Raw genomic sequence first — 23369 nt, 5'->3', positions numbered from 1 at the left:
GACTGAAAGGGAGGTGGAAGCAGGTTTGATAGTTACTTGCAAAAGAGATTTGGAAAATACTTAAAGGGAACAAGATTACAGGGCTTTGGGGAAAGAGCAGGGAATGGTATCAACTGGATAGTGCTACCAAAGTGCTAGCAGTGGCCCAATGGGCCAAATGGCCTCCTTGTATGATTAATGATTCTATGATCATTAATGCTGGGTTTGAGTTGGGATTATTTACTTTTGAATATTACTCTATAAGTGCAGCATACTGCACAAATTTATCAGGGCCTGTTTCCATGCTGCATTGCTCTATGACTTAAATCATCATTAGCTAAAATAGTCTTATTGAAAACTTTTTATTGGTAAGACCACAGAATAACTCCAATATCAGAGTCATAATCCATTGGTGCTTTCTTGGTCTCCAGGGGATAACATTAATATCAATTGTGAAGAATGCAGTCCAATTGATTGAATGAGTGCTGATGGGCCTAATGATCTTTCTTACATATATAACTTTATATATTTCTATTTTTCTGACATTCATCCTCATGTACATCGTGAAAGGAAAAATTATAGAAACATATAAATCAGGAGGCAGTTTATCCCATTGTGACAATGCTGTCTTTTTGAAATTGCTGTCATGCTTAGTCCCACACCCCAGTTTTTGTGAGTACCTCTGTAAGCTGTTCATCCTCGAGTATCTGTACATCTCCATTTAAAATTGTTGATGGAATCAGCTTCCATCATCTATTCAGGAATGCTCCAATTCTTGGAATGATAGTAAATGACAGTCCAAAGATGTGTGGGCTAGCTATGCTAAATTGCCCCTTAGTGTCGGGGGTATTGGCTGGGGTGAATGCATGGGGTTGTGGGGATGGGGCCTGGGTGGGATTGTGGTCGGTGTAGACTCAATGGGCCGAATGGCTTCTCCTGCACTGTGGAATTCTATGTATCTATGAAATTCACCTCCTTTGTTGTCCACCCCAAATTGTCCTTGAACTGAGCGACTTGCTGGATCATTTCATAGGGCAATTAAGAATCAAGCACATTGCTGACTGTCTGGAGTCACACGTAGGCAGACCAGGTAAGGACAGCAGATTTCCTTCCCTGAAGGACATTAGTGAACCAGATGGGTTTTTATAACAATCAATGATAGGTATATGGTCATCTTTGCTGAGGTTAGCTTTCAACTCCAGATTTATTAATTGAATTTAAATTTGACCAGCCTCTGTGGTGAGATTTGAACACATGCCCCGGTGCATTACCCAGGTTTCTGGATCATTAGTCTGGGGACATTACCACTATACCACCATCTCCCCTTAAAGGGAATACATGTGGCCTATTAGAGTCCCAAAAGGTAATTTGCATGTGCAGGTGGAGGATATGAACACGGTTCTCAATGACTACTTGAAGTCTGCCTTCACAGACAAAGGGAACAGGGTCCAAAATACATGGGGTGGTGGGCAAATTAGTCATCGAAAGCCCCTAAAAAACACAAAAATCTAAATTATGGGGGCAACCAATGAAAAAAGGTCACACCTTCATGTGAGGGGATCTCACAAATTTATCATTAATGACTTAGCAAATCATCATTAGCTAAAATAGCCTTATTGAAAACTTTTTATTGGTAAGACTATTCAGAATAGCTCTAATATCAGAATAATAATCCTTTTGTGCTTTCTTGTCTCCAGGAGATAACATTAATATCAATTGTGAAAAATGCAGTCCAATTGATAGAATGAGTGCTGATGAACCCAATGATCTTTCTTACCTTTATTTTTATATATTTGTATTTTTCTGACTTTCACATAACTTAATCATTATCATAGCATAGTCTTTGGGAATTCTCATGAAAAAATCCTACTGGCCCTAAATTTTTTTAAATGTACCCTTCATTCCCTTTTCAGTATTTTAAGGTGACAAAAATGAGTGAATATACAGTAATCTAGTGTATGGAAAAAGGTAATTTCCACATGTTGGAATGGGTGTTTTCTATTTCATGAAATATGTGGATATTTTGTTCTAATTTGCTTATGAATGAGACTTTTATCCTTAAAGTAGTGTAAATGGTAACCAGGTTTATAGCATTGCCTGTCTCATGGCAGGGACACTGATTGTAATTTTCCCGTTTGGATTCTGACGAACACAGCACAGGCTTGGGAATTAAAATTAGTGCCAGAACACATTACATTTACCCACTGCTCCTCTGGTGGTCCTCATAGAATCTTTCTGCGTGAGTTTTGGAGACATGGGAAGGAGAACGTCGTGGTTTCCTCACTTTGCTTGGAAGTGTCAATCAATTTTGAAAGAGGAAATATTTACAACTAAATGCATAATAAATAGCACTCACTCACCTTACAATCTTCGACTGTACTTTTCCTTTCGCGACATACACTAACCTGATGTATCTCCCAACACATACAAAGCTTGTTATGTCACCATGAGGCAATGGAGGCTGCCCAAGAAGAGGTGCCAAGGAATAGTTTTGGCTGAATATTCTATGTTGGTGCTCCTGGCATATTAACTATTGTTAGATTTCACCTCAGTGACACGTGTGTAATTGATAGGGCTTAAGTTCTCAAAATTGGACTATTCATAAATTTAGTGACGGAAAGCTTAATTTGTATGATTATTGGAATATTAACAAATCATTAAGTTGACATCTCTAAGTGTAAAATACTGTGATGTAGTTCGAAGGAGGGAAAAAAAAGTGAACACATTGCATTCAGGCTCCATTCAGATAGAAGCCAAAACTGGGATACTGATTGGCCAAGAGGATGGCCCAAGGGCCAGAATTGGAAGAGTACAAGTCAAGGTCAGTCGGTTGTAAGGAAACCATAAGTGCTCTTCCCATTGGTCAAGAATTAACATGGGGGGGGGGGGGGCGGAATATTCCAGGCTTGCCCGTCCTGGGACTGAAAATTCCTGCCTGAGGTCAACGGACCTTTGGCTTGTCCGTCATATTGACCGTCCCGTCTACGTGGATGCCTGCAGTGGGTAGTACTGGAGGATTTAGGCCAGGGAGTGATTGGAGGTTAAGTTGTTGTAGGGAGGTCATGAGCCCACTTCCCATTGGTCAGGAGTTACAAATATTTGGGAAAGGTTATTTGTTGCATTTGCACAGGTGTTCAGACTTGGGCTAAATGTTGGAAAAAAGCTGCATACAAAAAGAATATAAAACTAGGGGAGTATCACTGTTTTTTCATTTGTCGGGGTAGTATTAGTCTTGGCAAACTTGCTAAATCAGGGCTTTTGTGGGAGAGTGTCAGGAGTTGTGTGCCAGTCAACAGGCAAGGTTTGAGGTTGAGTGTAAAGAACACAGATTTAGGTTTGGTGGTTTACTGTAAGAAACCCAATAATGACTTAAGGTAATTGTCATATAGGCTTGGGGTTGTCCATAAGAAATGCAGAGGTAAATATAGGTTTGGGGTTTGCCACAAGAAACTTAGAGGTGACTACTATAGGCTTGGAATTTGCAATAAGAATTCCAAGGTGACTGATTGTCCCTTTAAGGGCAGTACAGCAGAGTGAAGGTCACCCAGCAAACAGGACTCAGAGTGGGGAATCACCCTTGGGGGAGGAGAATGTTTAAGATTTTGAGAGTTAAGAAACCAGGATCTAGGAAGCACGAGAAGAGAAGACCCCCAAAGTCTTGGGATCCATGGGAAAGACAGTGTATCATGCTGTATTTCAACTAGCGGAATGTATCTTTATTGTTCAATAAATCTTGCTAATTTGCATTCTAAATTGGAGATGACATTTTTGGCAATAATGTTATTCCCCAACAAGAATTTTCTCACTGAGATTTAGTAGAGTACAAATCCCAGTAGTACCCCAAGACACCATTTTCTGTCCATTCGGGAGAACTAACACTTTAGCTCTTTTGATCTGGCTGCATCTACCAGAGTCTGCAGATTTCTTACCTCCTTCCAACACCTCAGTACAGCCAAAACTATACACCTTATTGCACTTCCTACCTATTCTCATTCTTCCTGTTGCATTCCAACCCCCTTGCAATGGATTATATTTAGTAGGATGAACAGACGCAACATTTATTTGCATAGGCTGAGACCATGGAGGAAACAAATTTTATTTTATTAGTGTCACAAGTAGGCTTACACTAACACTGCAATGAAGTTACTGTGAAAATCCCCTAGTCACCACACTCCAGCGCTTGTTCGGGTTCACTGAGGGAGAATTTAGCATGGCCAATGCACCTAACCAACACATCTTTTGGACTGTGGGAAGAAACCGGAGCACCCAGAGGAAACCCACACAGACACGGGGAGAACATGCAGAGATAGTGACCCAAGCCAGGAATTGAACCCAGGTCCCTGGCGCTGTGAGGCAGCGGTACTAACCACTGTGCCATCGTGCCGCCCTGCATGGATCAGAATTTTTAAATCATGATGTTCCTTGGTTGGGAGCCAGTGTAAACTAGCAAGCACATGAGTGATGGGGGAACAGAACTTGCTGCAAGTTCAGACACAGGCAGCAGAGTTTTGGATGATCTCAAGATTAAGGAGAGTAGAATGTGGGAGACCAGCCAGGAGTGTTTTGGAATAGTTGGATCTAGGGGTTATGAAAGTATGAATGAGAATTTCAACAGATTCAAAGTGTTACAAAATGATGCTTTATACCAAAAATGATTTTTCTATTTATTGGCTGAAAACACCAAATTGATCTTTTAAAAAAAGACTGTAGCCACATTCCAACGACTTTGGACAGTCAAAGATGTCTATAGATTTTCATCACCGCACCTTCTACATTCCAAATTAGAAAGCTGTCTGCAAAGCTACACAAGGAACAATTGCCATGAGAGAGTACAAGTCATGGCCAACTATTCCATTAGCAAAAATGTCTAGACAATCACTTGAATACTCAGTAGGGTGGAGACAAACCATTTGACATCATCACTTATATAATGGGACCCTAGGTCGAGAGAGGACTTTCCGGCCATGGTCAAATTAAATTATAACTCGAATACAGTAGTCATGATTATATTTGGGTCACTGGGCAGTTGGAAGGTCATATGGCACACCCTGTGTATGTTTAAGCACCTGTTTCCACTGCAAGACAAGATAAGCAACTGAGAGGCTGCTGAAGCAAGACCCTGAGTAGGTCTCCTCTTTCTATTGAGTTTACAAGTTTGGAACCCTGTCTGCTGTTTTTCAACTCTGAATCCTGCAGATAGAGATTTTTTAAAAAGAACTCAATCCCACAGCTGCTATCTTCAGCAGATAAATCAATCATCTATGTCTTACACAGCCTCAAAATTGAAACCAGCAGGACCACTGAACTCAGTCTGAAGCCAGGTAAGTCACCAACTTTCAAGATTCATATAAAATTACTGCGGATGCTGGAATCTAAAACCAAAAGAGAAAATGCTGGAAAATCTCAGCAGGCCTGGCAGCATGGTGGGGTATGATAATGCAGATGACCCTATCATACCCCATCATGCTGCCAGACCTGCTAAGATTTTCCAGCATTTTCTCTTTTGGATTTAAGATTCACATACCCTCTTTAATTTTACTGGGCTTTAAAATACTTAATTTACCGTCCTATTCTGAAATCTATTGGTATCTGTGTGAACTTTGAGTGTGTTTGGGTGAGTATGAAGGTCAGAGCAACCGTGTATGTTCTTTAGTCACACTATACAAACTATTAAACACACAATGGATTGGCAAACACATTCTTTAGAAAACAAAATGTCCTCACCTGGTCATAACACCATGTTAAAAGTTTTCATATAGGGCAGGATCTTGAGCCCACATTCTCCTTCTGCGAAATCGCTGGCGGGGGCTCGGGAACTGGCAAAACCCAGAAATCGCAAATCTTGCTGGCGAGATAGTGATATCTGATTTTCACCATCACTCGCTGGTGATGCAATCAGATTCACACCAGTAATGGGACTGAACCTGATTTCAATACATATAAATAAATTTAAATATTAAACAAACCCCCTCACCAGATTTTCGTCATGTCAGCATGGTTTACAACAGCTTCACCCAGATTTGAATCTATCGAGGGGATTCCTCCAGGAGTGCAAATGTTAGCATAGCCCCCAGGAGAGAGGAACATAGCCAGACAGTGCCCTGGCAATGCCCCCGGCACAGGTTGGCACTGCCAGGTTGCAGGTGCCAACCTGTGCCAGGGCAGTGCCAGGGGTGGGCCTTAGGGGGAGCGTCACGTGCAGGAACTCATCCATTTGTGGGGGGAGCAGACAGAACATGATGGTGAAGCCAAGGATGATGGGGGTGAGGGAGGGGAATGCAGAGGATAATCTTTGGGGTGGAGGGAGGGGGGGTGGGAGAGAAGGTCACAGATAACTCTAAGGTGGAAGGAAAGGGAGAGAGTTATATTTGTTTGTGTTCGGGGTGCCATTTAAAAATGGGCCCCCGATCTCAGTGGAGCCGGTTCCTGGCTCTATGAGTCCTTGCCTCACCAGAGTGATGGTGCAAACCTTGCCCACTCTTTTTTTGCAATTAAAGGGACAAGATCTGGAGAGAAAACAGGTGAGTGGAGCTGGAGAATTCCACGCCAGTTTTCTCACCAGAACTGACACTTTGCCAAATTCTCATAAGATTCCGCCCATAGTCCTAGTGATTTATATTACCTGATCTATCTAAAGCGGAAAACCCTAAAATAAATCAACACAAACATTAAAGTTAATGATAATACCAAATATCAAATAAAGGACAGAGAGAATGAAAAAGTAGCCCCTGAAAATCTCAAGAGCCCTCAAGGAAGTATTTTGATCCTGATTTACCAGCATTTATTGCCCATCATCATTGCTTTTGAGAAAGAGGTGATGTAGATGCACTCAAAGTGCTGTTAGGGAGTTCCATAGTTTTGACCCAGTGACAGTGAAGGGACTGCAATATATTCCCAAATCAGAATGGTGTCTGGATTGGAGGGGAACTCACTAGTGCTGGTGTTCCCATGTTGCTGCTGCCAATGTTTGTCTAGGTGGTAGAGGTTGTGGATTTGGAGGTGCTGTTGAAGGAGTCTTGGTAAGTTGATGCAGAACATCTTGCAGATGGTACACATTGCTACCATTGTATGCCAATGATGGAGGGAATGAATGTTTAAGGTGGTAGGTGAAATGCCAATCAAGTGGGTTACTTTTTCTTGGGCAGTGTTGAACTTTGAATGTCTTTGGAACATCCAGAGAAGTGGAGAGTATTCCATCATACTTCTGACTAGCACATTCTCCTGAGGTTTTGGTGAATCAGGAGCTGAGTTACTCACCACAGAATTTCCAGCCTCTGACCTGCTCCTGTTACCACAGTATTTATATGGCTGGTTCACCTAAGTTTCTGGTCAATGGCTTGGGATGAGAAGTGGCAAATAACATTCATGCCACACAAATGCCAGGCAATGACCATCACCAATAAGAGACACACTACCCACTGCCCCTTGACATTCAATGGTGTTACCATCACTGAATCCCCCACTGTCAACATCCTTGGGGTCACCATTGACTAGAAATTCAACTGGACTCACCACATAAACACAGTGACTACAAGAACAGATCAGAAGCTAGAAACACTGCAGTGAGCAGCTCACCTCCTGTCTCTCCAAAGCCTGTCCACCATCTACAAGGCACAAGTCAGGACTGTGATGGAATACTCCCCATCCACCTGGATGGGTGCAGCTCCAACAACACTCAAAAAGCTTGACACCATCCAGGACAAAGCAACCTGCTTGCTTGGCACCACATTCAGAAACATCCACTCCCTCCACCATTGATGCTCAGTTTTGTGTACTATCTACAAGATGCACTGCGGCAATTCACCAAACATGCTTAGACAGCACCTTCCAAACCCACGACCACTTCCATCCAGAACAAGGGCAGCAGATACATGGGAATACCACCACCTGCAAGTTCCCCTCCAAGCTACTCACCATCCTGACTTGGAAATATATCGCCATTCTTTTGCAGTTGTTGGGCCAAAATCCTGGAATTCCCTCCCTAATGGCATTGTGGGTCAACCCACAGCATTTAGATTGCAGCATTTCCAGAAGGCAGCTCACCATCACCTACTCAAGGGTGACTAGGGATGGGCAATAAATGCTGGCCAGCCAGCGACACCCATGTCCCACAAATGAATAAAATAAATGGTAGCTCCCAGGGTATTGAAAGTGGAGCATTCTGTTGAATGTCAAGGGTGGCACAGTGGTTAGCATTGCTGCCTCAACTCCAGAGACCTAGGTTCAATTCTGGCCTTGGGTGAGGTGACTGTGTGGAGTTTGTACATTCTCCCAGTGTCTGCGTGGGTTTCCTCCAGGTGCTCCGGTTTCCTCCCACAGTCCAAAGATGTACAAGTTAGGTGGATTGGCCATGGGAAATATGTGGGGTGACAGGGATTGAGCCTGGGTAAAATACTCTGTCAAAAAGTCGGTGCAGATTCAATGGGTCAAATGGCTTCTTCTGCACTGTAGGGACTCAATGAAAGATGGTTGATTGTCTTGTTGGAGATGGTAATTACTTGGCACTTATGTTACTTATGTTATGGCGCAAATGTTACTTGCCACTTATTAGCTCAAGCCTGAATCTTGACCAGGTCTGGCTGCATGTTAAAAGAAGACATCATGGAGGGGTAATAAAACACCCAGAATCAATTCACAGTGGTGAACATGGGGAATAGGAGGGAGGGAGACAGTATGGAACAATTTAAGTGGGAGATGGCACAGGTATTTGAGAAAGAGGTATAGAATTTCTACTGGTTCTGCACTTGTGTTTTCATGTAAATATTGTCCTTTTTTTGCTGTATGTCAGATTTAAGATTTAAACATATTCTGTAGTTGAAACAATTTGATTAAACACAGGATAATATATCAATCTTTAATTATAAAGGATATTAGTTACAATATACCAAATTTATTACATATTTTGGTCTTTCATGACTTGAAAAAATTACATATATTAAACCACTAGAAAAAGTTCACATTAATTTTGCATCCATTGTACAACTGCAATCTTGCAATTAGCTTCCATTACAATTTTAAAATAAAATCACAATACTTAACACAATTCCAGAAGCAAACTTTATAGATGTGTTCTAAAGAGAAAATAACATATGTCCAAGAAAATTAAAATACCTTACAACACAGAATAAAAGGTGTCCTCTCTTTATTCCTGCTCTGGTCCCTGACCACAATGCTAGTACAACAAATCAAATATAATCAATTTCACTTCATTCAACTCCTCCATCTTGCAATTTGCAAAATCGTGTTTAGTAGTTTTCTTAATTGTATAAATCACAGAATTCAATTTGTGTACATTGTACACAGTGTTCACAACTGTACAATGAATTGTAGCAGTAACACTCAACAGTTCGTAAACTAGCACAAAAGATAGTTTTACTAATTATCAGTATATTAGTCTTTGTATAGTCCATTGGCTGTGTGTAATTTGTGAATTATACAGGAAAGATACACTATTATATAACACTATTATATAACAATCACTTCATTTAGTAATAACTCAACAAGAAACAATATTTTAACAGGGCAGCACTTGACAAGTGCAGATTTTAACAAGGCATTTCTCAAAGAGAACTGATTGATGTACACATTGCTAAACTTGACACAGCACTAGCACAACTTCCATGCACACTGGATACAGATGCTGTGAACATATAATACAAAGCAAAAGGATCTTGACAATTGTACCTCACAAATGTTTCTATTGGAATCAAGCTCAATTAATTTAAATTTAATGCATGTCAGCTTGCTGGAGGCAGTGCTATGAAATCTAAGAGGTGAAATAGCTAGAGGATAACTGGACACTTAAGCTCAATGCAAAATCATTGCTACTGAAAGAAAAATATCTCAATTTTCCCACTCCCCATGCCTCAAAGCTGTGAATACGCATTCCATGTGCTTCAGATTATTGCTTATTCTTTAGTATGTAAACATTAACCTGTTTTGGACCTTAAGATAAGGAACCAATGCAAAATGCACACAAACAACTATTATTACTGTTATTCGTGAGTCAATACATGCACTTGTTAAGTCAGCAATTATTCTGACATTAAGATAACAATGTGGGCCATTGTAATCTGTTGATAGTCAAGTTGTACTGTAAGATGACAGAATTCTACACATTGTTTCCATACTTTTTAAATAATGTTGTGGACTTGAGATTTTATAGCTACCCTGAAGCATTTCTCAATTCGATGGTTTTATCATCACATCATCTTCAAGAGAGAAAAAAACATGTGAATCATCTGTAAGCTTCACTGCTGTACAATTTTATTGTAAATCAATATTAGATAAATTAATTAATAAAAGTTCAGACTAAAGTCTGCTCACAGAATGTATTTTGAAAGGGAATTAGTTTCTGAAAAGGCTGAATCTATAGACAGACTACTTAGGTAGCAATTTCCATTATGGAAAACGTTAAGTGTTAGAAAGAGACAATGTTCTTTAGGGATCAAAGACAGAATCTATTTGGCTGGAGTTAAGAACATAACAGAAGAAAAAAAAGGCAGTAATAGGCTAGAGGGTCCCTCATGCCTGCTCCACCATTCAAAAAGATTATGGCTAAATCTCTACACCAACTTCACCTTCCCACTGAACCCGATTACACTGCTTGGTGTATTTTGTAAGTCATCAAATTGTGGGAAGATGACAGAGGAGCAGATTTTCAAGAAAATTACTGAGATGTGCAAGAACTGCAGAGTAAAACACTGTGGTATATAAATGAAAGTTGTTGAGTAATGATAACAGGAGATTTAAACTACCCCAGTACTAAATGGGCAATTAGGGAAGAGAGAGGATAAAGATATCTGAAATGTGCTGAGCAGAACTTTTTGAGCAGTATGAAAAAGATTAACTACAACGGTTCCAGGGATGAGAGATCACAAGTTATGTGAACAGACTGGAAAATCTGGGATTGTTTTCCTTGGAGCAGAAGGCTAAGAATTTTGATGGAGGTGCTCAAAATCATGAAAGGTTTAGATAGAGTGAATAAAGGTCAAAAACCAGATGACACAGATTTAAGAACTAGAGGCAATGTGAGGAAAAAACATATTTATACAGCAGGTGTTTAGAACTTGGAATGCATTGTCCAATAGGATGATGGAAACTGATTTAAGAGTAGCCTTTAAAAAGGGAATTGAATAAATACCTCAAGGAGGAAAAATTGCAGGGATATGGAGAAAGAGCAGGGGAGTATGACTTGGTGGATTGCTCTATGAAAGAGTCAAACGGCCCTCTTCTGTGCTGGCACTTACTCTGATTCTAGTGTGGAACCGAGCCATACAACTAGAGAATTTTTGGTTTGAATCCCAGTCAATTCTTAGTTAACTGACATTAAGCTGCAGCACCCTGGGCTAAATCTACCATCGCTCATGGTGCAGATCACATTTATCCATTCAGCAATTGCAGGAAGTTATTTCCATTTTAAAAAAAATTCGTGTGAAGATTTTCTGAGTAACATTCAGCCTGAACACTATCATTAATCATTTATTTGATCCAATATTGATGGAGAATAAAATAGCTGTACTGTAGTGAATCTTGCACATCCTTTTCCAAATGGGTATTAAACATGTGCTCAAGGCAAATAATGTGGACATTAAATATTCCATCACACAGCAGTTTTTTCTATCCATTATTTGCATACACCCAAGAAATTAGATGAAGGGCATTAATGGGGTCAGCAACTTAAAGAGGGAATAATAAGAAGTGACAGGCTTGGGGAATGCGGCATAAAAGTGGTTGTGATCAAAAAGGGAGTAATAGTATTTTGGGCAGAGAATATTGCTGAATTAGATATTAAAATTGGCATTTACCATCATCGAACAAAGTAGACTACAATTTCCTGAATTAAATATGACGTCTCTTTAGAATATGCAGTCCACAAGAATATTTCCCATCCTCAAAATGTAACATCTGCATTCGTGGAGCTTCCAGAAATTATTTTCTTACAAATATTTGCATTTATCTCACATATTTGTGGACATTGGGCTCAAAATTCTTAGTTTGAAAATGACAACATTCTCAATGTTGTGCAAATACAGAAATGTGATATTACCTATGCTAAATTTCATCCCTTCTACCTTTCCATGTTCCAGACTAAATCCACTGCAATATATAAACGAGCAGCTTTCATTCCACCACATCAAATGTAAAAGGTAAATTGTCAAACTTCTGATCTACTTTGACATGTTTCTTCAGGTTGCCTGATGATTGGAAAGTCTGCATTCTAATGCTGTGACCTCCACCAATCATTTCTCTTACCTGGAGACATAGTTGTTATGAGGAAGCATTAAGCAATTTGGGAATCAAATTGTACATGAGATACACGTTGGTGGAAAAAGCTGAGGAGCAGCAGGAACCTGTACGAGAAGCTTGGCTCATCACATTAAAAGAGAACCAGCCCAAAGAATCCACTCATTCAAATTGAAGTAGATCTTTAAATCTTGCCATTGCACCTTGCGTTTTCCTATTGCATTCAATCTATTACAAGTGGGGTTCATGGTCTGATCTTGACCAACATTAAGCGCTTGGTTAGCAATATTCTGATGTTCATTTACATTAATCGATGCCTTAACTCTGTTGCCTGCAAAACTTAATTTGATATATTTCAAGATTGGGAATATTAAAGTATTGGAAAGCTGAGTGAAATGCATATGATTCGTACTGAGAATACAGCCTAGTGCAGCACTCAAATTTACTAGGAGACAAAATGTTTTGGACATGGTGGGGCAGAAACTGATTTAAGACCTCTTTCAGACACATTGGGCGGAATTTTCCCGTCCAACCTGCCACGGGAATCGTAGGTGATGGGGGCAGACCATGCAAAGATCCGTTGACCTCGGGCAGGAATTTCCGGACTTAGGGCGAGCGCAGCCAGAAAATCCTGCCCATTGGATTCTACATCAGAAGCAAGTACCTAATTACATGGATATAATTGGTTCCCCTAACTAATTTAAATAGAATTGTTGGACTGCCATCACTACTCATGCTGCTCACTGGCAACTCATCTAATGGGAGTGTCACAATCGCACATAATACTATTTAAAGGCAGCTTCACATCCTTTAAAAGGGAAGTTTATGGCTGCATTTAGCTTTTTTTAAAATTCATTCGTGGAATATGGGCGTCGCTGGCTGGCCAGTATTTGTTGCCCATCCCTAGTTGCCTTTTAACTCAATGGCTTGCTAGGCCATTTCAGAGGGCAGTTGAGAGTCATTGCTGTGGGTCTGGGGTCACATGTAGGCCAGACCAGGTAAGGATGTCAGATTTCCTTTCCTAAAGGACATTAGTGAACCAGATGGGATTTTCCAACAATTGACAATGGTTTCATGGTCATCGGTAGATTCTGAATTCCAGATATTTTTATTGAATTCAAATTCCACCATTTGCCATGGTGGGATTTGAACCCAGGTCCCAAGAACATTTGCTGAGTTTCTGGATTAATGGTCTAGCCTTAATACCACTAGGCCATCGCCTTCCCCACTGTCACTGAAGATTTGCTGGTAATGGTAGGCAGAAGCAAAGGTCTCTCATTTTTGTGATGCTGTTTTAACGAAGGAAGCCAACAAGAAGATTTGCAGGAAAGCTATACGAGTAAGCAGAGATAGCAAAGTAGGTGAGCTTTGTTCCCAGAACATGGTGCAATCGCCTCACCAAGCCAGTTAAGATACATCTCCTATCGCTCATATTTTCTGCTTAGACCTGCACTACATCTAATTTTAGCATTCTAAAAACCTTCCACACCTGGACATACTCTCTTCCACCTTCTTCCGCTGAGAAAATGATACAAAAGTCTGAGATCACATACCAGCCGACTCAAGAACAGCATCTTCCTTGCTGCCATCAGACTTTTGAATGAACTTATCTTATACCAGACTGATCTTTCTCTACATCCTAGCTATGACTGTAATATTATATACTGTACCCTCTCCTTTCCTTCTCCCCTCTGTACTCTATGAACAATATGCTTTGTCTGTATAGCGGGCAAAAACAATACTTTTCAGTGTATACCAATATATACACGGTATATATATATATACACCGGGGCGGCACGGTAGCACAGTGGTTAGCACTGCTGCTTCACAGCTCCAGGGACCTGGGTTCGATTCCCGGCTTGGGTCACTGTCTGTGTGGAGTTTGCACATTCTCCTTGTGTCTGCGTGGGTTTCCTCCGGGTGCTCCGGTTTCCTCCCACAGTCCAAAGATGTGCGGGTTAGGTTGATTGGCCAGGTTAAAAATTGCCCCTTAGAGTCCTGAGATGCGTAGGTTAGAGGGATTAGCGGGTAAATATGTGGGGGTAGGGCCTGGGTGGGATTGTGGTCGGTGCAGACTCGATGGGCCGAATGGCCTCCTTCTGCACTGTAGGGATTCTATGATTTCTATGATATGTGAAAATAATAAATCAAATCAAATTCAATCACTACAGCACAATTTATTCATTCTTCAATTCTTCTGCTCCTATTGCAGGATTCTACAGCTGCTACTCTCCTCACTACTGCTCCCCTCACAGCTCTGTCACCTTTAACACAAAAGTAACTATTCTGACATAACACCTACTCAAAACAGCTCACCACTCCAACACTTTCTTGCAGGTCAAACCATAAACAGGGAGGAATAGGCAACTGCAGAAGAGGCCACATTTCATACAGTGCTGCTCCCATTGAGGAGCATGTCAGGAGCATTATCTTTGCCAAGGTTGGAGAACAGGCCCTGCAAGGTTTCCACCATTTTATCCTTTGCTCTTAACTCACTTAAATCCTACCCACACATACGCCTGCTCTCTGACCTTGCAGGGTAGTTTTGAGTGCTGGGAGTTAGATCCCTGTGAATAGTACTACTTTAATGGGAGGGAGAGGCACAAGATGCCTTATCTCAGCACACCTGCTCCTTCAGCATCCTGTCAGCCAGTGCCATTGTTGCTACAGATAGGTAGAAGAGTCAGACTGCCATGGCCTAAGGTGAGCTCAAGTTGCTTAAAATTGAGTCTTTAACAGTCCGAGCTTCTCAAGGTCACGTATCACAGCCATTTCAAGTGTCTTCAGTGGAAATTCAGCAGCCTTTCACCTCTTAAGCTGAAGCCACTAGGAACTATTTCAAAGGTGTACTAGAAGTAAGCAAGCAAGCGCAGAAGATAGACAAAAGTAAATTACTGCGGATGCTGGAATCTGAAACCAAAATAGAAAATGCTGGAAAATCTCGGCAGTTCTGGCAGCATCTGTAAGGAGAGAAAAGAGCTGATGTTTCGAGTTGACCCTTTGTCAAAGCTGAAGATAGATACTATGATTTTATGTGAGTGGTCTATAAATAGGCATCAATCATTGTAGCCATTTGTCACATCAAGATTGGAGTCTTAGAAACAGTAAAGTAAAATCTCTTTTGTTTGATGTTGATCTTCATAACATTAATGGTGCATCAGAACACCTATGAAGGTGCACTGATCGAGAGTCATGATGGTGTCAAGATTAGATCAGGTGGAAGGGTGTGTTGGAGCTCTGCGCAGGGCAGGGAAGGTGCAGAAGAATCTCTCGTCAATAATTTCTATCCTACAGTTCGAGCAACTTACACAGTTGTGGGCCATACTGCTCTTTTTCCTCTAGGATCCCTCGTTCCCTTCCACATTTTTCACCCCTACACCTTCCTCCCCAAGCCAAGTGCCAATCCAATTCCTTTTCCATAGTATGATTACAGAACATGCAGCAAACTATTCTGAATTATGACGCTTGTTCTGTGCTGCACACAAGGTCTTCTATCCAGGCAGTGAAATCATTGGACACCATTTAAAAGAGGCAATGGGAGCTGAAGTAACACTTGTGATGGTTGCTTGTCAACCGTTCATGCCATGATTTGTAGGACAGGGTGACGTTTTGAGTATGTACGCAAAGCAATTTCATTAAGGATCCTGATACAGGCAAATGCCAGACATCTAATGAATATGCAAACTAATACAGCATCAGGTCCACTTCCGGCACCAGATGCTTGACTGTGTGTAAAAGAAGAGTACAAATCAATGTCCATTGGAGAAGGGATACATGTTTGATGCCCAAACTTTTCAGTTCCTGAACTGAATTATTTTAAAAAATGAAATAAAAAAGTTAGTCCAATGTTATTAAACACACTTTGTAATTGGTATGTAGATAGGCTGGAAAATTGGGCGGGGAATCCTGGATTCAGGATTCAATCCTGGACCGGGGAGCGGCGCGGGCTTGGAGGGCCGAAGGGCCTGTTCCTGTGCTGTATTGTTCTTTGTTTGTTGAGCAGCAGTGCAAAAAAAGGGCTGCGCATGGTCAGGCATCCAGTTGGAAACGGAAAATCAGAGGATAATTTATCCCTGGATTGTTAATGCAGCACAAGCTAATAATCAGTTAAGGAAAACATTGTCAGATACCAGTTTGAGTATCTGGTCAGAATGGAGAAAAACAGAGAAAACATGTTTAATAAATGTAGCAGCACGTTGCTGCTTTAAGGAAAAAAACGATTTAAGAAGAGTACTCAGATATTCAAGTACATTAAAGTGCACTGACCAGATGAGGGAAGCATTAAAGTGCACTGAGACCAGGTAAAGATAAAGTGCAGAGACTGGGTGAGTGGAGTATTAAAGCTCAGAGATCAGGTAAGTGGAGTATTTAAGCACAGAGACCAGGTAAATGATGCAAGAAAGCACCAGGATCAGATGAGCAGAATATTACTAGGTGGGCAGTGTATTAAGCTGCAGAGGCCAGATAAGCAGAAGATTATTGCACAGAACAAATGAGAAGAGTATTAAGATCACATAGATCATATTACAGTGCACTGAACTAACCAGTAGATTTTGTTTTCGTCCTCCATGCAATGTAAAAGGGTTGGAATCCACAATGAGTGATCTTTGCCCTGGAGTGAAGAAAAAAAAACTCCTACTGGCTGCATGGACTATTAAAGTGCACCGAGTCACCCAAAGGAAGGGATATTAAACTAAGAGGGTGAATCAAATAATAATTTAAAATGCAATGAAGAACTAAGGAAACAATTAGGCATTGAAAAGCAAAGTGAAAAAGGTTTTTAAGTGCATCCAGAAGAAAAATAAAGATTGCATTAAAGTTCATGAGCGGCCAGCCAGTATTAGAATTTGTTGAGAGGTCAGTGGAACACGAATTCAGGGAGGTTGAATAAAGGGCAATTAATAGTAGAAAGGAATGGACACTTTAGCATATTAGGCTTGTGGTACATATGGAGCTGAGTATATTGGTATACTGTGTAACTGTGGCAGCTGCATATTTTTAGAAAATGGGTTTATAACATTCAAAAAGCACAGTATTCAGATAAACTCAAGTCATCCAAGCTAACAATAATATATCATTCATTTTATGGTGGTACTTTTTGGGGGAGGGGGGTGGCAAGGAGGGATATAGGCTTCTGATGCAGTACCGCTCCCGTTGAACGTGTTTCAAAAAAATCTGGGTTGTAATACTAGAGCCTTTAACTCTGCATTGTGCTTCAAATAAAATTACCCTCTATTCATGCATTTAAATATCAAAGCATCTTGGATAAAACAAATATACTGTTCCTTTCAGGGTAATGCACAAAATCATACAATACAAGAATTTATAATTATTTTATTCAGTAACTATGTGCTTAACTAAATTATCTTTACTCTGTTGCATTAACCAGATTATGCATTACAAAACAACACGATTGCCATTGTCTGAAGGCAAACTGTACATACATCACAAACAAAAATGAATGATTCTGCAAATATATAACTGAGATCAGATCGGAAGAGTATAAATTTATACCAGGAGAAAAAAATTGTGGAAATAGGATACATCAGGGGATTATAGGTCAGTAAGTCTGATCCCAGTTGTGAATAAACTACCAGGATGCATAACATGGGACAAGTTAGTGAAGAATGAGAAAGGCAATAGCAGTTGTCAACAGACCATGCTTAAATTGAACTGAATTTAATTGAAGAAATTACAGAGTGCACAGATGAAGAAAATAAAGAGAACGCTGCATGCTGAACTTTCAAAAGGTGTTTGATAATGTGCCATATAAAAGGCTTATTATGAACATTAAGGCATACAGTATTAAAAGGATGTTTCTCAGCTTGCTAAGAAGTTGGTAGCAGTTTAGAAATACATCAGGCGTAGGCACAAGGAAATGATATTGAAACTCGAGGATGATACCCAATAGAAGGACTGAAATTTGTGAAGAACAACCCTGGAGATTGGAGGACATGAATAGACTGATGGAGTGGAGAGATAAGTGGTAGCTACGGAGAATAATACAGAGAAATATGAAGGAGTTGTCTTTAGAAAGAAAAATAAACAAAATTATTCCTTAATATGGTCAGATTCTTAATAGAGGGCCAAACAGTTTTAGGCAAAGGGTGAAAAAACGAGTTGTGTAGTGGCAATTCTAGAAGTGAGTATACCATACATCATGTCTGAGAATTATTTCATAGCAATGTTCTGAGGAGATTCCCCTTAAAGAAATTTAGATTTTTGACACCAAAGGAGAAAATGCTGGAAAATCTCAGCAGGTCTGGCAGCACCTGTAAGGAGAGAAAAGAGCTGATGTTTCGAGTCCAGACGACCCTTTGTCAAAGCTAAAAGGTTGCCAGACCTGCTGAGATTTTCCAGCATTTTATCTTTTAGTTTCAGATTCCAGCATCCGCAGTAATTGCTTTTATCTTAGATTTTTGACACTTTATTTGGTGCAATTTCCAGCATTTGGTGTAGATTTTTTATATACTAATAGATCTTCTGTGGCATTGATGAGTTAGGATATGATGAGGAAAGCACTGCAGGAACTAATTGTGACAGGAAGTGATGTTATATTGTAAGACTTTTAATAAATCATAGATACAAATGTTATATTTCCTGCTTTAAATGAGAAAATACACCCAATAAGCTGGACCCAAATCTATACAATGCTCATTCAGGTAATCATTTAACCACATATCAACTTTTTCTTTGCTCCACCAGTAATGAGAAATTAATGTTAATGATATTGGTAATATCTCTATGAAACATTTGTACACAAACATCATCAATAGTAACTTCTAAGTTTTTGATCTCATAATAAATTACTATTAATATAATAGCATTTAGTCCAAATAAAATTTGTAATAGCAACTGCCACAGTCTTATGGGGTTCAGCAAAATGTAGCTGTCTATATCATCTTAACCTTGTGTGATTTACCACTTTGTGCTTTTAGAGACAGGACCTTAATTTGGAACAATAAAAAGTGAGTATACTTTGTATGCCCTTCATTACATGTTGTCAAAAAATGGGCATCCTCTCGTCTCCAAAAATAAAGTGCATATACCTAATATACCTTTCAATACATCCCAATACAAGATCATAAAAGCCGAGTGATATTCTCGGTTTTCGATATGGCAATAGTACATATAAAAACAAGGAGATTATGTTGAATTTATTCAAGACATTGGTAAGGCCACAATTAGAGTAAAGTGTGCAGTTCTGGATCCCTCAATCCCTCATCGTGGAAGGGGAACGGTCAAAGTTTACTTAATTGTTATAAGGAATGTGAAGTTATGAGAGGATTGCGTGAAAAATTAGGTAATTGTTCACTGTGAAAGACATTTTAATGGGTGGGTCTGAAAGAGATTTTCAAAATTATGAAATAATAAGAGATTGTTACCAATTCACCAACCAGTGAAAACAAAGGACATAGACTCAATGATCATAAAAAGGAAATATTTTTTCAGAATGATTAGATGTAAAGTTTCGTATCTGTTGACTTAGAAATCATTTGAAAAGGATTTAAATAACTATCTAAAAGTAAGAATATAAAATGATACAAGGTTGATGGAATTGAGAGAGCAAAGTGAGCACCAACACAGACCCAAATAAACCAAATGTCCTCTGCCTGAGCCATGTAATTCTATCATCAGAATAACTGGGTTGCCCTGCAATATAAATCAGAGACAAATTGATCTCCTGGACTAGATCCTCAGGGGTTCAGAGGGGAATTGTCCATATTTCCCCGCATTTGGGTTGGGGAGTTCAATTTGGTGTTTGCCTCTCCCAAGGAATCACACGGCATTAGGATGGTGTGGACTGTATATTTTGTAACTCAAAGCATGGAACAAACTGGAAGATCAGTGAGTCTTTTCCTGGCTGTCATTTTCATACTTTTGTAATTGTCCATATGTAGACATTGAATTCAAATGGTATAAATGTACAACTGACATTAGGACGATAGATTAAATTTATAACGGAGCTCAGTCTGAAACAGTGTAAATTAATGACTGGAATTAGAACAGAAGTGCAAAATAAATGATACGAATGTATAATTAAAATTGTAAATGAGAAACAAATGAGAATGAATTAAAAAGTATAACAGGTCTGATGAAAGTGGACATATTTGAGCAATACACATGATATCTTTGATTAGAAGTTCCATGATTATATGGCAAAGTGGGTAATTATCAAACAAAATAGCTCGATTAAAACACAATGGGATGAAATTGGTCTATGCTAGCAATGCAAAAAATGGCTTGCAGCAAATTGGCAGATGATTTTTCACTGTGCCAGTTTGTTTTTCATTAATTTGGAAAATGCTGCCAAGATTTTGAATTTCAAACCAAGTAAAAACAACAGTGAGATGAGGAAAGGAGTGATAAAGACTCTGCACTGTTTTTCTGTGAAGCTAAGTGGAAAGAAGATCAGGTGAGGTGAAAAATCAGCTTCCAATTTGTTAAGAACCCATTTCATGCTGCTGGTGTGGACCAATTTCATCCCCAACATTGCAGAAAAATCTGGTTCAGTCTGTACATATTGGAAAAAAGTGGAGTCAGTATAATTGGAATACGAAAAATAAATGTTAAAGTTGTGAAATTTGCCTTGGGCTGTAGTGTAAAATGGATGAAATGTAAAAGGAAAGCCAAAACCGCTACAGCTCAAGATGAATTTTACACCATTAATATTTAATTTCCTGCTTCTTTCCTTCGTATGCTGTTGACTAAATTAAATATATTCTAATCCACACTGTTTAACACGCTTGCTAATTTTTTGTTTAAAATAAATTAACAAACATGTTAAGGGTAGCACCGAGAAACATTTTAAGCAAATACACAAATGAGTGACCCAGAGAAAATGAAAGGCCTAGTCAATGGATAATGGAACCTCAGAATCCCCAGATGATCATGTCAATGCAATATTTGGTCATAGTACCAGAGAGATGCTAGTTTAATTATTAATATAAACAACGGAATATGCATTTACTTTGCTTTACACAAATATATTTTTTATAAAATGAGAAGAAAGTAAAGTTAACAGCCTTTACATTTATGAAAATTTAATCCTTTGGTCAGAAAGAACAGAGTCAAATTGATGCTTGCATTCTCCCTCATTCAAACCCTGTGGACGAGTAATATATTTCTGAGACTTTGCTTTTAGTGTGACCCACTACAAGCAGTCAACAGGCCACGCAACTCCTCACAGAGGAAATCAATGTGTCCAGAGCAGATCAAACACCACAACACATCGATTACACTGCTGACTCTTAACTCATTTCTATCTAAATCAAAAAGGTCCTTTACTGGAAAGGAAATGTATCTCAACCCAAAAGACTGATAAAAGTTAACCCTTCTTCAGGGTAGATTTGTTTACTGATCATTTGTGATCACTTGTTCTTGTGTGTTCCTTTGTATTACAGGCAGCGGATGGGCCTCGGTGTTAAACACCCAATGTTCTGGAGACAGCAGTTCATCTTCAGAGAATAGCACATAAAGGTACCTTGTTTCAGGAGGTAAAAGAAGAAAAGGATTAATGTACCACTTGAAATAATGTAAAAGCAAAATGTAACACTTTGCAACATATCACTTAACTCTCTGGGCAGAATTTAATGCCTCTCTCTTGGTGAGTTTAGTGGTGGGGGAGGGACATTAAATCAAACGAGTTGGTGATGGATAGGGAGACCCTACTGCCTTCTTGCCTTTGCACTAACTAAGTCAATGGCAGGAAGGCTGTGGATAACAAAACCTGTTGGGGTTGCTTGTGGGCTTCTGTGGGGTTGAGGGGATGGTTCCCTCGTTTGAAGGCACTCTGTCTGATTGAGGGACCTGGCATCACAAAGGAGGGAGTCTGAGGGCCATCCTCATGTTCCTAGCAGATGATCCCATTACCCACACCTCCCCTGCGACCCTGCAATTCACCTTCTCCATCATTCACCTGTGGCCTGGGTCCCTTGGAGATCTTGGACCCTGGATGAATGCAGTACCGATGTGGAGATGCCGGCGTTGGACTGGGGTAAGCACAGTAAGAAGTCTCACAACACCAGGTTAAAGTCCAACAGGTTTATTTGGTAGCAAATACCATAAGCTTTCGGAGCAATGCTCCTTCGTCAGATGGAGTGGTCTCTGTTCTCAAACAGGGCACAGACACAGAAATCAAATTACAGAATACTGATTAGAATGCAAATCTCTACAGCCAGCCAGGTCTTAAATGCACAGATAATGTGGGTGGAGGGAGCATTCAACACAGGTTAAAGAGATGTGTATTGTCTCCAGACAGTACAGGTTGTGAAATTGTGCAAGTCCAGGAGTCAAGCTGTGGGGGTTACTGATAATGTGACATAAATCCAACATCCCGGTTTAGACCGTCCTCATGTGTGCGAAACTTGGCTATCAGTTTCTGAATGCAGTACCGGCAGCAGCCACCACCTCTGTGGTGACACTGCGAAGCAACGATGAGCTGCCGGCAGCTCTCAGTGGGTAGGACATCTACCTCTGCTCTCCTTGATCCTGGGGAAGGCATACTACTGCCTAGTTAAGTGTCAGATAGGTAAAATTAATGGTGTGCTTCCTGAAAAGGGATGATGTGGAACTCTCACTGGCAATAGAGTCAACAAATGAAACCCCGTTGTCTATATTAAGTTCTGCTCTTTGACAGTGGTCTGTTCTGTTAGATTCCAACATTCCCAGTATAATGGGAGTTTCTAAATAAGAGTTTCAGTTGTTTGAGGGGAATATTTCACAGTACCTTGGAGGACAGTTTCTCTTTGCTGTGTTTGTGTCTTAAATGCTCAAGTGTTTCTCTTAGTGGATAAATGCTTGAGAAGAAGCACAGGGAAGATTTCCTCATGGCGTTAATGGAAGTTTGCAGCATTTGAAAAATATTCAGGGGGTGTGGAGAGATGGGTATGGGCTGACAGTGGTGGACACCTCATTGATGCCAAAGGCCTGTTTAATGCCCATTTCAGGCAGAAGCTCCCTACATATGCAAATAGAGTCTTTAAGCCAGTCTCAGCATCTCATTTGCAATTTTCAGGTATAAATAGACAACAATCTGCCCATGTACTAAAACTTACTGAATTTCTACCCTCTGGCAATAATTGGGCTGGCGGAACGACTGCTTCTTCAATTTTGTGCCTTCTTGGGCAGATGTGAAAAAATCC

General features: G+C 40.0%; 1 protein-coding gene across 1 annotated transcript in view; it reads right to left on the bottom strand.

The window, feature by feature from the left end:
• Positions 1–18784: 18784 nt before the first annotated feature.
• Positions 18785–23369, bottom strand: part of LOC144509355 (mannosyl-oligosaccharide 1,2-alpha-mannosidase IA-like) — a 126045-nt gene continuing 121460 nt past the window's right edge. The window contains exon 12 of the mRNA XM_078238062.1: positions 18785–21709. Coding sequence (XP_078094188.1) covers positions 21580–21709 — 130 coding nt within the window. The 3' untranslated portion in view covers positions 18785–21579. The remainder of the gene's footprint in view (positions 21710–23369) is intronic.

The sequence above is a fragment of the Mustelus asterias genome, chromosome 21, assembly GCF_964213995.1.
Source record: "Mustelus asterias chromosome 21, sMusAst1.hap1.1, whole genome shotgun sequence".
In the NCBI taxonomy this organism is placed as follows: Eukaryota; Metazoa; Chordata; class Chondrichthyes; order Carcharhiniformes; family Triakidae; genus Mustelus; species Mustelus asterias.
The sequence above is the reverse complement of the archived record's forward strand: the minus strand, read 5'-3'. Positions and strand labels throughout refer to the sequence as shown.